This window comes from Bos grunniens, chromosome 13, assembly GCF_055505025.1.
Source record: "Bos grunniens cultivar Pamir isolate PY7600 chromosome 13, Bosgru_T2T1.0, whole genome shotgun sequence".
Taxonomy (NCBI): Eukaryota; Metazoa; Chordata; class Mammalia; order Artiodactyla; family Bovidae; genus Bos; species Bos grunniens.
Genome location: NC_141177.1, coordinates 29,015,893 through 29,031,892, shown reverse-complemented (window position 1 = coordinate 29,031,892; position 16,000 = coordinate 29,015,893). Strand labels below are relative to the sequence as shown.

The 16,000-nt window shown below is 53.0% G+C and overlaps 1 protein-coding gene across 18 annotated transcripts in view; it reads left to right on the top strand.

Moving 5' to 3' along the window:
• DIDO1 (death inducer-obliterator 1) overlaps positions 1–16,000 on the top strand; it is a 51,023-nt gene that overhangs the window by 27,287 nt on the left and 7,736 nt on the right. For 16 of the 18 annotated variants that reach the window (XM_086331036.1, XM_086331039.1, XM_086331034.1 and 13 more), the window contains 9 exons: positions 7,455–7,929; positions 8,199–8,358; positions 8,747–8,863; positions 8,978–9,082; positions 9,316–9,451; positions 9,644–10,172; positions 10,726–10,879; positions 11,678–11,767; positions 12,470–12,665. In XM_086331036.1, the coding sequence (XP_086187162.1) occupies positions 7,455–7,929; positions 8,199–8,358; positions 8,747–8,863; positions 8,978–9,082; positions 9,316–9,451; positions 9,644–10,172; positions 10,726–10,879; positions 11,678–11,767; positions 12,470–12,665 (1,962 nt within the window). Of the gene's footprint in view, positions 1–7,454; positions 7,930–8,198; positions 8,359–8,746; positions 8,864–8,977; positions 9,083–9,315; positions 9,452–9,643; positions 10,173–10,725; positions 10,880–11,677; positions 11,768–12,469; positions 15,604–16,000 lie in introns of those variants that run through there. The other 2 variants (XM_086331045.1, XM_086331046.1) reach the window with 1 other exon arrangement.

Below are 16,000 nucleotides of genomic sequence, written 5' to 3'. Positions count from 1 at the left end.
TATGCTCTTAAACTCTTGCAACTTTTTTGAAAGCACCAAAAGGTTAAGTGGTCCTAAATTTCCAGATTACAGGCGAGTGCTGCCTCCCTTCAGCCCAATCTTAAGCTAGTCCCCCAAAGGGGGACCTCCTGGCTATAATGTGGCTAGAAAACTGCATAACTAGATGCGTTTTTGAGAATGTAAATGACCCAAGACCTAAGAAATGAAGTTGCAAGTAAACTGCAAAGTGATACTACGTGTATGTATGTATATTTATATATATATATATATATATTTATTTTCGGATATTAGGAGTGAGTGGTTAAATATTAACCAGATGCTGTATTAAAATGAGTTTCAGTACACCTCAGATTGTTTGAACTAAGAACTTCGTGCTAACAGCGTGTCAAATTTCCATCAAGTTATAGCACCTCAACACAGTAGAGGCACACCTCTACACAGCAGCGCTTTACAGGGCTTATGATTGGACCTAACTGTAACCGTCGCCCGGCCATGAGCGGGCGGGGACAGCCTCTGGGATCCTGTGCTAACTGCTCTCGGTTGGTTGGTGTAGGCATGTGGCAGAATAAAAGGAAGACTGGGATGTAGCCACAAACTTGGGTGATTGATTACTCTCCAATTTCCTTCTCTGTCGACCAGAATCCCCCAGGCTCTGAGCTAGGAGTCAGCTGTAGGGTGCTCCACAAGTTAGGAAAGTTGACAGACAGGAGGGGTGGGCACTTGTCCCCCAACTCTTTATTCTGGGTTTTTGGTGGAAGACTGGGGTGGAGGGGTGGGGAGGTGGGGAGATCGGCCCGCGAGGAGGCAGTGACTGCTCACAGGCGGGGTTTTCTCTTCCCTCTGCCCTGCCTTTTCTCTCTGCACATCAGCTCCTCACTGACTTTCCCAGCACATTTACGGCTCAGAACCACGTGGATGGATAGCCACAACTTCAAGCCTGCATAAGGCTAGTTTTTGAGCTAGTTGAGCTAGTTGCTTCTGATGATTTTTTGTTATCCCAGAAATGTCATCTTCCCAAAAGATGATTGGGAGGAGCGTTAAAGGGCGCTGGTAAACACCCGACTTCGCCTCGGTGAGTAGCAGCTATGCCTCTGCCTCTTCCCCAAACCACCACCTGACAGGGCGGGGGCTGCGGACCTTCCCCAGGGCCCTGCACACACACTCAGCAGGACCCTTACCTGCCACCCGAGCCTCAGGTGTGACTTTTCTCTGGGTGCAGGTGATGCCAGGACAGTCATCAGGAGGGGGCGTTGTCCACATGGCCCTGGGTCCAGGTCAAGTCTTGGGTAGACGTTGGGAGGTCAGCGTGCTGCCCCGGCGGTGCTCTGGACGCTCCTCTCCCAGGCTGGCCCTGGCCTGAGGTTGCGGGTGAGGGGCAGCCCTTGCTGTGCATGAGGGCTCTGACCTACTGCCCCCGTGGACATAGAGCCCTTCACATCCTTGGGGTGATGGGAGTAACATATACTTGCTCTCTGATATTTATTTATATTGTTTTTCAGAGTTTCTGTACAGTTTAGCTTAGGGAAATAGTTGCCGTTTTATTTCTCCCCCAAATTATGATGTATGTTCCTGTTTTCATAGTTCTGCAATTCATTTTTCCTCTCCATCTCCTCTTCACTTCTCAGTACTATCCAGGCACAAAGAGGGCTGAAGTGTTTTTTCTGAAGTGTCCCTGGTTTGTTAGAACTTGAAAGTGGGACTCTGACAGACTCAGAACATTTCCCCATATTTTAGGCTCCCTCCATGGCCCCGAGGTGATTTGAACAAACACGGGATTTGAACAAAATTTTGAATGAAAAATGAAATTCCTGCAGTGTCCTTTAGCTTTGAGAATTAAAATGGGAACCCCTGGCAGAACCTGTGCGCCAGGTCCAGTGATGCTGAGCAGCCTACTGGGACACAAGCGTGGCCCCCGTGAGCCACATGTCCAGTCTCCCAAGTTGCGGCTCCGTGGGCTCCGGGACCCAGGGACGTGGTTTCACAGGGGCGACACCTGTCACAGGCTGTGAGAGGAGAAGAGCAGTCAGTAGCGATGGCCCCCTCGGAGAGACATGTTTTATCAGCTGCATGAGCCATTTTTATCCGTCTCTTCCAGGATAGTGGCAAAAAAAAAAGTGTTTGGTGACAAACTAGCTTTGCACATCTGCATCTCTCCCCCCACTTGGAGTCAGAACCTGTTCTCATACAGAGTTCACCAAGATGGCTGTTTTTTGTTACCCATACAGCTGGAATGTTTTTGGATGTCATTGACATTATCTGGTATTTTTAAGTATTTTACTTCTCACAAGTGTTTGATTTTTTAATAGCCAGCTGTTCAGAAACAGTGCAGGAAAGGTTTTGCATGCACAGGTGTTTTCTCTGACTGGCCCTCAGGTGTGCCCAGGCTGCCCCCCCATAGTTCTGGTGTTTCACCGGGGGCGTGGGGTAGAAGCTTCCAGCAGGACCGGTCTTGCTCACCATGCCTGCTCTTCTGTGGCCTGCGTGTGGCCTGTGGGGCTCTGTGTCTCCTGTGACACATGCAGACAAGCCCTGAGGCAGAGTCCTGAGGTGGCATTGAGTCCACAAGGCCTCTGAAGACGCAGCTGTACACCCTCCCCTGTGGTTCATGGGGCTCGGGTGTGTTTGAACGGTTAACACCCTCGATGTTTGTTGCACATCACTGTGCACATAGTTATAGTCTTTCTTCTGAAAGTTAAAGAAGTTAACCTAAGAAGATCGATAAAGTTTTCCACTTTAAATTTATGTAAACGAAGCTTGGGGCGTTGCCGTGCACCGGGAGGCATCAACAGGACAAACAGCAAGGTAACTGCCGCTTAACCCTCCGGGTCAGCAGGTGCCTTGGGCCACAGGCTCCACTGAGCACCACCCTTGGGGACTAGAGGCCTGCAGGGTGGGGGCAGTAAGCGTCCAACCTGCCCCTGGCTCCATCACGGTTCTTAAAGTTGTAGATGATTTAGGCACAGACGAGTGAAAACTGAACCTCATTAAAGTGGTAGGAGTGCCTGGCGGCAGGGTCAGAACTCAGGATATGCAGCAGCTCTGCTCCTGGTGGGGTCTCGGGGCAGGGGTCACCCCCATCACTAGCCATGCAGACAGGACACGGGAACACTGCCTCCCATGGCCTCCGTCCCATGTCATCCTGGTGATTCCTGTTGAAGGGGTGACTTTGACCGTTTCTTTCATACATTACCAACCCATTATGGATCATTCAGTATTTTATTTTCAAAATGCTGTATGTGAAACTATTAAAACAGGAAGGGTTGTTTGCCTCTGAACGTGTACTCGGTTTTTTGCGAATTTATTATGGATAGTTCTCTGCACCTCTCTAGGTGTAAGTCACTCAAATACTGGATATCAGTAAGAAAAAAGTCCATCTGGACAAGCTTTGGCCCCAAAGCAGAACAGTTAGGCTATGCACCCACATACAGACCCCTGCTGTGAGAGCGCAGGGCCAGAGCTCAGGCCTCCCGAGTTTTCTCTGTACCACCGCCCCCCCCCTCCCCGCAATGTAAGCATTACTACTACTACAGGAGAAATTCACTGAAGAATAATTAAGCAAAGGTACAAAAGCAAAATGGTGTTTTTCACACCAGGAGGAGTCAAAAAGTTGAGAGGCAGCATCATACATGGCCAGGCTGAGCTGAAAATAGAGCTGCTGATAACGGTGTGCAGAGTCCATCCCCCAGAGCTACTGTGGCCTCTGAGCCCTGGCTGGTCGGTTCCCTTACCCGATCCTTGGGCAGTAGCTGCCTTGTCTGGGCAGGTTTGTAGCCACGTGGGAATGGGCAAGGGGGGAAAGGGAGGGGGTCCTCTACTCACACCATGCGGTGAGTCTTGCTTGGCGCCTGGTCACACCAGAAGCTCTGATTCCTTTGACATTTACAGCCCGTGCTTCGTAAGAAGTGTCCCCCAGCCTGTGCTTCCCCTGTACCCCGCTTTCATTGTTACTCTAAGCCTCGTATCTAGGGGCTTTTAGGGTAAATTGGCACCTCGTTTGGGCAGGATGAAAGGCATAAAGCCATGGCCGTCCCTCAGGGTTTCTCGCCGGGCCCTGTGAGGAGCCACCCTGCAACAGCCTTGACTGGGCGTGGGCAGCCCGTCGCTGCTGCCTCGTCCTGCTGCAGCTGCACAGCACTGACTGCCCGTGGAGGGCGGCCCTCCACGCCGCTGTCCTCCCGTCCCCACCGAGGCCCACCAGTGCCACCCAGTGGCCAGCGAAGCTGTAGCGCCACAGCTGCCTCACCGAGTGACAAGGCCTCCGGTTTCATGCTGATTGGGAAATTAGCCAATTAGAATGTTGCTGGTCCCTGAACGCACCGGCCTGCCTGGTTCCTACCGGGCTTCACCACAAACAACTCATTTCCAGTACAAACCAATGGCCGGACCCAGCAGAAACGACGTCATCTGGGGCAGTGACCAGGCCACCGGGCAGCTTTTCCTCCTGTAGCTGCTCCCCAAGAAAACACCTAGCCTGGAACTCGGGCCACTTTTTGCCACAGGCAGGACCCCAGGATGACCCAGACTAGGCACACAGTCCTGGGGGAGGGGGCTGTGTTCTTCCAACTTGCAGGCTGGTAGTCTTCCCTGCTTCCTGACAGCACTGGGGGGGGTCTGCCGTCTCTGGAGCCACGATGCCCTGGGGGTGCTGCTTTCCTTCCCTTCTGTGAAGGTGCACACACGGTAACAGGAGTTTGGGTGAAGAGTCAGCGGTGCAATTTAAGCTCTACACAGAAATGAGTGTGTCATTGTCACACTCCAGTGCTGTGTGGTGTCCTGCCATTTCGGCAGCAACCAGCCCACATGTGATGATGGGGCCAGACGGACAAGGGGGACAGAAACAACTAGCTGTTAAGGTCCACTAGTGTCCATATTTTTGCCAGTTTCTTAATTTACACTAGTCACACCTACTTACATACTCTGAGATGCAGGGAAGGCAGGATGAAAGGTGACTTTAAAAAGCCAGAAGCAACTAGTTTTCCAAGAAAGCAGAAGGCTGGTTCAGGAAAGCTGTCCCCTAGTTCTCAGGTGATGTTCACTTACTGCACCTGCTCCTGCTCCTGGACAGCAGATCGCTCACTTCAGTCACCTGGACTGGGAATGGCCCAGAAATAAGCCTCTGGCTTGTGTTTCCGAGTGAGAGTGCACCAGTGAGACAGCACAAGCGTGGGTCTTAGGGAGTGAAGGATGTGAAGTTAACAGGAATTGTCACCTGAAACAATGTAGGTGCCACGTGGCAGGATTTGAGACCCCATCACAGGTGCCTCACTGAGGATTCTGGAAGCACTTTAGGCTACCATTTTGCAGTTGTTTAAAAATGTTAAAAATAATCTCAGTGGAGGTTGTAAAACAGTGACTGGGCTGGTTTTAGGTCTGGATTTTAATCCTGACAGGCTGGTTCCTTCATCCCCTGCTGGTGGTCACATCTGGGACTGCATCCTGCTGCACTCTGTTCTTTTCCCCCAAGAAGAGGGCCTCCACCCATCTCATTTAACCTAAACTCTAGCAGTCCGCACATTAGGTACTGCAGACCCTCTTAGCCAAGTCAGCTGGTGAAGAAAAGTTTCCATGTACTGAGGTGTGGCAACTCCCTTAGGGACGTGAACTTGAGCTGACGAAATAATACGTACAGAAATGTAATTTTTCATTTTAGTTACTGTGAGGTTCCCAGTTTTTACTGTATGAACTGATTTGCTGATGGGATGTGGGTATTGGCCAGCGGGGCGGACGTAGAGCATGAGTGAGCCCTCCACGGGAAGTGGGTGGTCTTGGGAAAGCCTAGACAGCATCACGTGGGGGTGCCAGCAGACACGGGACTAGTGGTTGGGACACCATGGATGAGGGGCATGGATCAGGCTTTGTGAGATGGAAATGGGAGACTGGAAGTCAAGATTGTTGCTTGATGACAATGAACTGCCTCTAACCCGACTCTTAATTAAAAGTGTTGGGTGTGCATAGTAGCCCTGTTTCAAACTTGGTTAAAAAGTAATTTCCTTTAAACTATGAAGTGGAAAAAACTTGCAGTCCCTGGGCTTTTAGCACCCTGTCTGCCCTGGCACTGCCAGTGTTGGAGGCAGGGCACTTCTGGAGGGCAGCGCTCTGACCCTGTGCCAGGATGGCCCTGTGTGATATTGGCCGTGAATGCCTTGGGGCTGTTGTGGGGTCAAGCCTTAGCTGCAGATAGGGTCTCACTTTCCTCACTGGACTTTCCCTGGGTCTCCCTAGGACAGTTTTAAGAAGCACCAGGGGGTGACAGATTGGTGGCTCTAATCTCTGGGTAAAGTGGGAAGGTTGCTGGAACATCTTGAAGTCTCCCATTTAGGTGCTGGGGGCTCACCGTGCCGTGGGTGTTTAAGTCTGCACCTGGGCAGGCAGCCTCTCCATCGGTCCCATGTGAGATGACCACCTGCCCCAGCTGGTGTCCCCATGCTGTCCCAGCTCGCACCCTGGACCCGCCTGTTCCCCCATCCTGCCCATCTGGGTCCAACCATTCTGGGCAAGTGGACCGGAGCGGGGCTGTCTGGGAGTGGGCCGTAGAACCCAGACTGTTTGTAAAAAAAAAAAAAAACCGTCAGTGACGGCTCGTTTTAGGTCTGGATTTTAATCTTGACAGGCTGATTCTGAGAATGACCTGCTTTGCTTACCTGCAGGTGCAGCTCTCTCGGTCTGATACAGGGTTAGGTATACTCTGTCAGCATGAAGTACTGGCATAAAGATTTCCGTTTTAGTTTTTGACTGCATCCCTGTCTGGGTTAAAAGCTCGAACCTACTGTCTTAGCCAGTAACAAGCTGCAGCTGGAGGCATGTGAATGGGAATGTGTTGTGGCCCTGCCACCCAGCTCCTGGCATAAAAGTAGCTGGCCTCCTCCATGTTGCAGTCTTCTCCCAGAATCCTGTGTCTCATTAATCTTACCATGTCCAATTGACTTTCTGAAAGAATGGTGAACACCTGTGAGCCCCTTACCCCTGGGATGGACTCTTGCTAGTACTTTCAGAGCCTTGTGGTGTTGGGGAGGCGGTGGTGGGCAGTGAATATGCATTTAAAGAGTGTGTCTGCTGCATTCTGGAAAGGTTTTCTAAGTTCATGTTTACCAAAAATTGCACTGGAGTTCTCCATGAGAGTGGTCTTTGAAATTATACCTTTTCTTGATAAAGTGAAATTTGCCCTTCAATTTTCAAGTTATGTTAGCGGTTTAAATTTAGCCTTTAACAGCTTACTGGATTATTGGTTTTTTAATTAATAATAAAGCGTTTGTCCTCAAAGTATATAGTCGCTATCAGAATTGTTGCTGGTAGTCCTTTTTACACTCCGTTTGTGAATTCAACAGTTACTTTAAAAGTTCTCTTTAAGTCCGTCTCACAGAGTAATGCCTGGTTAGCTCTGCTGGTTTCTGGTGCACATGCTGTGTGGGCCCCCCACGCCCCCACCTCACTAAGCGGGTCTCTCTCCTTTGCAGCCGTGAAGGAGGACAGACGCATGGAGGACAAGACGGCTGTGGTGGTGGCGAAGAAGTTGGCTCCTCCAGGCTCCTCGGGGGCCGGCAGACAACCTCCGGGCAGAAATCTCCTTCCAAAGAAATCCCCTTCTTTTGCAAACACAGCGGTGGCCAAGCCCACTGTCAGAAAGTCGCCCTCAGGCTTCAAGGGCACCATCCCTAAGAGGCCATGGCTCTCGTCCACCACCTCCCCCTCAGGCAGCGCTCCCCCTGCCAAGCAGGCAGGGCTGGTGACTGCTGCTGCCACGTCTGCTTCCAGAAAGTTCCCCAGCTCTGCTGCTTCTGTGGGAGCTGTCAGGAAGCCTGGGAGCACCTCCGTTCCCCTGGCCTCTCCAGCGCCAGGACGCCTGGGCCCCGTGAGCCCAGCCTCATCCCAGCCAAATTCACAAATTCGGCAGAACATAAGACGCTCCTTGAAGGAGATCTTGTGGAAAAGGTGCGGTTTCACTATTTCTTATCTGTTAAAACGGATGGCTTTCCCCATAAAAAGTGGCAGTTTCATGGTAGCCCCACTGTTCAAAGGAAAAAGTCACACGTGGGACTTCCCTGGTGGTCCAGTGGTTAAGACTCCTCGCTTCCTCAGAGGAGTTTGGGTTCAATCCCCGATCGGTGAACTAAGATCCCACATGGCACATGGCACAGCCCAGAAAATAAAGTCACTTGTGAGTGCAGCAGTTGATGTGGGGCTTTTTTCATTCCTTCTAGGGTCAATGACAGTGATGACTTAATTATGACAGAAAATGAAGTAGGGAAAATCGCACTGCTCATCGAGAAGGAGATGTTTAACTTGTTCCGAGTCACGGACAATCGGTACAAGAGCAAGTACCGCAGCCTCATGTTCAACCTCAAGGACCCCAAAAACCAGGTGTGTGCCAGACCCTTAGGAGTGGGACAGCCCTGGCCAGGTGCTGCCCCAGGCCTGTGGTCAGGACACTCGGTCCCCGCAGTGGCTGTGCGTGAGTGCTGTGCACTGTCCTCATGGGGCCGGGCACTTGCCTGGCCAGGCTCCTGCCTGCCTGCGCTACCTCTTAACTCCGTACCTTCTTCAGTCGACTGTTTTCTGTGAGGTGATCTCTAGCAGGGTTGGTGCAGCAGGCCATCAAATCGGCTGCCCACCTCGGGGCCCCTGTTGTCTGGGCCCTCAACTGGCCTCGGGGAAGGAACTTAACCTTGCTGTGGTCTCCACATCGTTTCTTCTTAGAATCAGACCTACAGAGGTTTTGAAGGCATGAATGAGACCTGTTTGTTTATAGGGACTTTTCCATCGAGTTCTGCGTGAAGAAATCTCATTGGCAAAACTGGTGAGAATGAAACCAGAAGAACTGGTCTCCAAAGAGCTCTCTGTGTGGAGAGAGCGAACGACAAAGCCTGTGAGTACTGGCAGAAGCGGTGGCTGGAGGCCCAGAAGTGAACTAATAGCCTTTTGGTGCAGGTGAGTCCTCTTGGGGAAGAAGGGCTAAGGCTTTATGTCTTTCTCATTTTAGGTGATGGAGTCCAGAACGAAATTGCACAATGAGACTAAGAAGCCTGCCATTAAACAGGAAGCTGTTCCCGACATGGAAGACTCTCCACCAGTGTCAGACTCTGACGTGAGCACCTGCACCTTTGGGGCTTCCAGATATCGCTGGGTGTTTGAGTTATTGGGAGGACACTGACCTTAAGCAAGTGTGTGGAGTTCTACTGCTCCTCAAGTTCTTGTGTCCAGTGGTCCTGTTCTCTTTCTTCAGTGATCCTTAGTCATGTGGGGTGCTTTCTCATGGTGCTGTTCATTTGGGGATGGGTTGGAAAAGAAGTGACCCCTCTGCCACTTGATGTGTGTTAGGAACAGCAAGAGTCGGTGCGGGCGGCCCCTGAGCGGAGTGCAGCGCCGCTGCCGGGTGTCTTCAGCAGCATGCTGCAGGACACGACCAGCCAGCACCGGGCGCACCTCTTTGACCTGAACTGCAAGATCTGCACTGGTGAGCAGGCCTGGGGACACTGGAGGCCTCTTCCTGACCTTGGGCTCAAGCCAAGTCAGATAGTCAGGAGCTGGAGTACGCCCTGCCTTCAGAGTGCCACTTCTTAAAGCTGGGGTCGTCCATCTGCTCACGGGCAGGCTTCGTCCTCCACCATGTGGGATTTCTCACGCAGGCCTTCCTCTTGTTCTCCAGGTCAGGTTCCATCCTCGGAAGATGAACCAGCTCCGAAAAAACAGAAGTTATCAGCTTCTGTCAAGAAGGAGGAGTCCAAGTCCAAGCGCGACAGCCCCCCACCTGAGCCAGTTCTCAGCGAGGCAGATGACACGGCACCCGAAACCCCGCCTGAAAATGCCTCAGAGCCAGACCTGGAAAGTGCAGCTCACACTCACTTGGAGGGGAAGTACCTCCCAGTGCCTCTGGAGGACAACCAGCCTGAGCCCCCAGCCCTGGAAGGTCTGCCCTGCCCCACCCCTGGTGGTGGCAGTGTGCTCACCATGGTCACGATGTCCGGCCGGGACCCCAGGACTGCACTGGGCGGGCCGAGCACGGCCACAGCTTCTGCAGCAACCCACCTGGAGGGCACCACCCCAGCAGAGCCCCGACAAGATGTACCAAAGCCAGTGCCACCCTCCGTGACGGTGCCCAAGTCCATCCTGGCCAAGCCGTCCGCGTCCCCCGAGCCCAGATACCTCCTGTCCGTGCCGCCGTCCCCAAGCATCAGGTGCAGCCTCTGCGTCCTTCCTTTCCAGTGAACAGGGAGAGCAGTGATGAGTGATTCAGTCATTCAGCTCTGAAATCCACCCAGAAATGCAGCTCTCTTCAGTTTTCTGTTTCATAAAAAGGCATTTTTTAAAGCTTCGGTTTTAGGGTGACTGGTTATCCTCTTAGAGATATAGATCTTAAAAACTAAATTTAGAGCCATCTGCTTTTGTTGCCTATACAGTATATATTTCTTTGACAAAATATATTTGGTGTCTCAGATGGTAAGAGTCTGGCTTCCCTGGTGGCTCAGACAGTAAAGAGTCTGCTGCAATGCAGGAGACTTGGGTTCGATACCTGGGTGGGGTAGATCCCCTGGAGAAGGAAATGGCAACCCACTCCAGTATTCTTACCTGGAAAATCCCATGGACAGAGGAGCCTGACAGGTAATCCTCTGTGGATTGCAAAGAGGTTGCAAAGAGTCAGACATGACTCTCACACAATTTAAGTAAATACTGGCAATTCTTTGGGCAGAGAGAGAAGGTTCACTTACTTTCTGTGGTTTTGTTTTGCAGCATCTCAGAGTCCCGGTCCCCTCCTGAAGGAGATACAACCCTCTTCTTGTCTCGACTCAGCACCATTTGGAAAGGATTTATTAACATGCAAAGTGTAGCCAAGTTTGTCACTAAGGCGTATCCTGTCTCTGGATGTTTTGATTATCTCAGTGAGGTTAGAACCGAGAGAGAGAGAAGTGTGAGAGTGTGTGTGTGCGCACACACGCATGTACACACCTGTTTTTCAAGGAACTCTGATCCCGCACTGGAGTCAGATGTGAACCAAGAGAGAAGTGTGTATGTGTGTGTGTGTGTGTGCGTGCATGCGTGTGTGTGCACAGGCGTGAGCATACCTGTTTTCCAAGGCACTCTGATCATGCACTGGAGTCAGAAGTGTGACCGTCTTCCTCTTGAGTGTCTGGATGCACAAGCTCCTCTAGAGGCAAAATAGGGGCTGTTTGTACTGGGCTGAGTCTGAGATTATGCAGTTCACACAGTGGTGGGAATCCAGACCCTTCATCTTCCCTGAAAAAGCTGAAGTTCCTCTTCCTCCTCCCTCTGCTCCACTGGAGCTTGTACAGGACCCGGGTGGGTGTATGTGTGCCCAGCCGCATGTGTGCAGGGGCACACACACAGCACCATTGTTTTTCAAAATTAATGAAACAGCACTAGCATTTTAGACTCAGCCAAGAGTGCTCAGGCACTTCTGAATCACACCTGATTGTTGCTGTTTGTTCTTAAAAGAGAACGTTAAAATGCTTTGCTGTCACCCTAGTTAGTAGACGGTTGTCCTTGTACCATCCTTGGGGTTGGTCATTCATGATCCTGGATGTTAGTTAACTGAGCAGCGTTTGACTGTGTAATCGCTACTTTGTTTGGAATAGTTGTGGTTTTCTTGTGAATCTGGTGTCTGGGGTCTCTCTGTGACCACCAGGGTTTTACTGGCCACTTACTCAGAGTCTGTTCCGTTTAGGACCTGCCCGACACGATTCACATTGGCGGGAGGATTGCTCCAAAGACCGTTTGGGATTACATCGGCAAGCTCAAATCCTCAGTGTCCAAGGTACCTGCCTGCAGCCTGGTCGCTGTGCCCGAGAAAGGAGGGGTTTGTTAGTACTTGAAATGTCTCAGTTTGTGAGATGTTTCCAGGTGAATGTTTCAAATCCAGCTGACAGCTGGCCGCCCTGTGAGGGTGTTTGGGGAGCATGGCGGTGGAAGCTTTGTGATGTGTGTGCAGCTGAGTCGGTCAGAAACATGGGTGCTTTGCTTCCTTACTGTTGAGCTGCTGGAGTGGGCAGCAGTGGGGGGCCAGCAGAGATGTGGACTCAGCTATGAATCTGCATGTGTGCTGCTCTTTGGTGGAGGGGCTCTGGATTTGTTGAGGTCACAGAGGGTGATGACCCTGGTCCAGTTCAGCCCTTGGGTTTCAGAGCTGCAGACAACTCATCACACGCTTCGTGGTTTCTTAGCTCTGTGTCAGATACTGGCCCTACACGCAGATGAACCCTTTGGTTCAAAAACCCCATGAGGTGAGATCTGTGTCGAGATCCCCCTGGGACTATAAATAGAAATAATTTTAAAGAGGCTCCTCCGAGACCAAGATGGAATCCAGCAGTCTTGAGTCTCGGGCCTGTGCTCCTTCACCGCCCTGTTTTTCTCACGTGTTGGGCAGCAGGACTGGGCACTGCTTCCCTCGCAGCTGCTCCTAAGGCTCAGCAGCTTTTCCGAGCAGCTACAGACCCATGCTCCCGTCCTGTCTGTCCAGGAGCTCTGTCTGATCCGCTTCCACCCCGCGACCGAGGAAGAGGAGGTGGCCTACATCTCACTCTACTCCTACTTCAGCAGCCGCGACCGCTTCGGCGTTGTGGCCAACAACAGCCGGCACGTCAAGGACCTCTACCTGATCCCACTCAGCGCCACTGACCCCATCCCCTCCAAACTGCTGCCCTTTGAGGGGCCAGGTAAGCACCAGCCTTCAGACCCCAAACATCCCCTCCCGCCGACGCCAAGCCTCCCCTAGACCTGCCTCGGCAGCGGAACTTGGAGCAGAGCTGAAGCAGCTTGGGCTGCAGAACTTCCAGGATAGAGGAGGGGGCACTGGAGGTACCCTGTCAAGGCGTAAATTGTCTTAAAGAGTTTTGTGCAGAGGGCCAAGCCTGCAGTGTCCACCTAGAGCCTGCCTGGCCCCAGGTAAGCAGGTGTTGACGTGCAGGAGCAGGGGCAGAGCAGGGTGGGCCGAGGTCTGGCCTTTTGGTCCTGCCTTCCTCCGGACGTCAGCCGGGCTGTTCCCCCTTGTCTTGGAGATTCATTTCAAGGAGTTGCAAGAAATGGCAGTGAAATAGGAAATGGCTCTAGAAATAGGCACTTTGAAACCTGCTGCTTGAGTTTTACCTTCAGTGGGCCTCTTTCTGCTTGCTCCTTCCTAACAGAGTTCTGCGTGAAAGCGTGACTTACACACTGATTTCTTGTGGAGGGGCCAAGGTGGTTCCAAGGGGGATGTGGTCTCTGAGGGCTCTCTAAACCCTGAGAGGTTGATGTGACTTAAGTTTCACAGAAAGATGCCCCCGTGGGAGCATCCCCTTGGCCATGAAGCCCCCAAGACTGATAGCCCCTCAGAGATGCCGAGTCCACCACGTGTTCAGGGCTCTTGAAGTACTTTACTTCAGGGGTTGTGGCTGCACCTGGCATCTTTAGGGGCCCCCTGCACCTGGCATCTCCGTGTCCATGGCCATGCTCCTGCCACAGCCACATGCACACCTGTGTCCACCTGTGCTGTCTGGGCCCCTGCAGGGCCGCTCACCCCTGGTGGGCTCTGCAGCTGTGCCCCCAGAGTCCTGTCAGCCCCCACAACCACTGGTTTGTGCTCTTAGAACTACACACAGACTGTCTCAATGCCAAACACGTGTCAGAAGCCAAGTGCTTTGGGGGGCCGTTGGCCTTCCTTGTGCTAAAGTGGTGCTGCCTGATGGGTGGCAGGGAGGGCTGTGGCCAAAGTTCTTGGCAGGCAGCTCCCGAGGCTCTGGCCAGTCCCCGGACACCGTGTTCCAGATGCTGCAGTGACGGTCGTGAAGCCAACTACCCGACACCGTGAGGAGCCCCTGGTCAGTCCTGAGGGCGGTGGCCTTTATGGGGCCTAGTGCAAGCATAGACAGGGATAGGCATACACTGAGTGCTTGTCCAGTTGGGCAGGGAGACCGTTCCAGCCTTGTCGGAGCCCCTCTTGTAGCTCTACCTGCAGACTCCATGGCTCCGTCCCAGAGTATCTTGTCACATGAGCCAGGGACTAGCCAGGCTTGGGGCCACGGGACAGTCCCCGGGAGAGCAGAGGTGGATGAGTCAGGCGTGGGGATGCAGTAGGGAGGGAGTGGCCGGGGGGCCACCAAGGAGACTTCCCCAGTGAAGCCCAGACAGGAGCTGACACTGCCGTGCTGGGCATTCCGGGTGACACGGCCATAAGGAGGGCTGGGTGGGAGTGCTTGCCTTAACCGCCAAGTGACCACATGGGTGACTAACAGGGAGGACATCACTCCTACCCCCACATTCCCGAGGCTGAGACTCCTGAAGGAGCGCCCCACAGCTCCTGTGGCAGATTTTCACCCACAGTAGAGAGAAGACGTTTCAAGACTTTTTGATTGAAGGGCTTCTAAGTCTGAGCTTGTTTAACTTGGTATATGTGTTTTTAATTCTCCTGGGATGTTCATCTGACAATGGTATCTGTGTGTCTTCTGTCCACTTGCACGTCGGCCACACTCCTCCCTGAGCCACTTCACACACTTAAATCATGATGCGGTGCAAGTGCTCGCAGGCAGGTCCCAGGCTCGTGGCGTGTGCAGTGTCTGCCAGGTGGGTAGGGTGCTCTGCTGTCTCTGCACCATGTTGATGGCACAGGCCTAGCCTGAGGGGCGTCATGTCCCTCAAAGCAGCCAGCCCAGCTGAGCACCCGCACTACCTGGGGGTGTTGCTGCCTGAGGTCACCAGACTGGGGAGTGTGGAGCCAGGGTCTGCCCCGGCCCTGCCTCCGTCCTGAGGCCTCACTGGGGCACAGAGCTTTGAGCAGCCCGCAGGCCGGCTGCCGGAGCTGTAGGTGGAGAGTGACCCACTCAGCATGACTTGGTCTCTGGAAAAACTTACCGGTGACCCTCACCACTGAACTTAGGAGCCAGTGGGTTTTCACTGTGTGGCTCACACCCAAGAAGCAGGTGGAGACAAGGCTTTGAACCCGTGTCCAGAACTGGGGAGGCCTGCACCTTCTGCCTGCTCTCAGCGTCCTCTCCACCCTGCACTGTGGGGATGGTGGACCTGGAGGGGTCTCCACGCAGAGCCCACAGCCCAGCCACCTGCACGGCGTCCAAGCACACCCTGAGCCTGCTCCACCTCCAGGACCTTCTGTCCTGTGTGCTCTCAGACTTGTCTCAGAGAGGCCAGGCCGTCGTCATGTCACACGCCGCCCCGAGTGTTATTTCGGGGGACACCTGGGAGGCCTGCGTCCCTCTGACCCAGCCGACAGTACTCATGGCCCAGCTTGCCGCCCCTCATGTTGGGACAAGGCTCCACTGCTGGGACGCGGGGTCTCAGCCAGGGCTCCCCAGCCACACTGAGCAGAGGACAGGGTCATACCTTCTAAGGTGTGGCAAGGAGAAGGCCGCTTTCTTAGCAGATGGGGTCAATCCGTGGTGTTTTCTGTCTTCACTCCTAATTGTCTCCTGAGTTAGCTGAAAGTGCCCACGACTTACAGTGTTGTCAGGTAAGCATGTCTTGAGTGTCTGCTTGTGTGTGTGCGTGCACGCCTAGTTGTGCGCTTCCGAAACCGTGCGGAGATACCGTTATCAGAGTCACAGTCATGCCATGAGGAATGTGTTTCTCTCTCCTTTGAAACCAATAAAAAATATTTCATGGAAACTGGTCATTGTTTGTCTGAGTTTGAACCGTCTGCTAGGCCTTGGTCCCTGTCTAGGTGCACCGTGACTGAGGACTATCTGCCTGCTTTGCCTACGCCGACCCTGCGAGCTTCTGGCTGTGCGGGCGGCACTGCACGGGCTCCTGGTCGCGGACGGACAGCACTCTGCTCACTGGGACCACAGGTCTTAGGGACCCAGCATGGGAGGTCTGCTGGGGAGTGAGCGTGTGGGGTCAGGCAGGGCTTCTCCACCCAAACACTAAGGGCGGTAGCTGTTAACACCAACACAATTTCTGTTCCTGCAGGTGTGAACATTTTGTCTTGTCAGACTCAGGCCATAAGAAGGTTTTCACTTTAAATAATGAATAGTGGAGCATGCCAGGTAGACTTAGGGGTGGG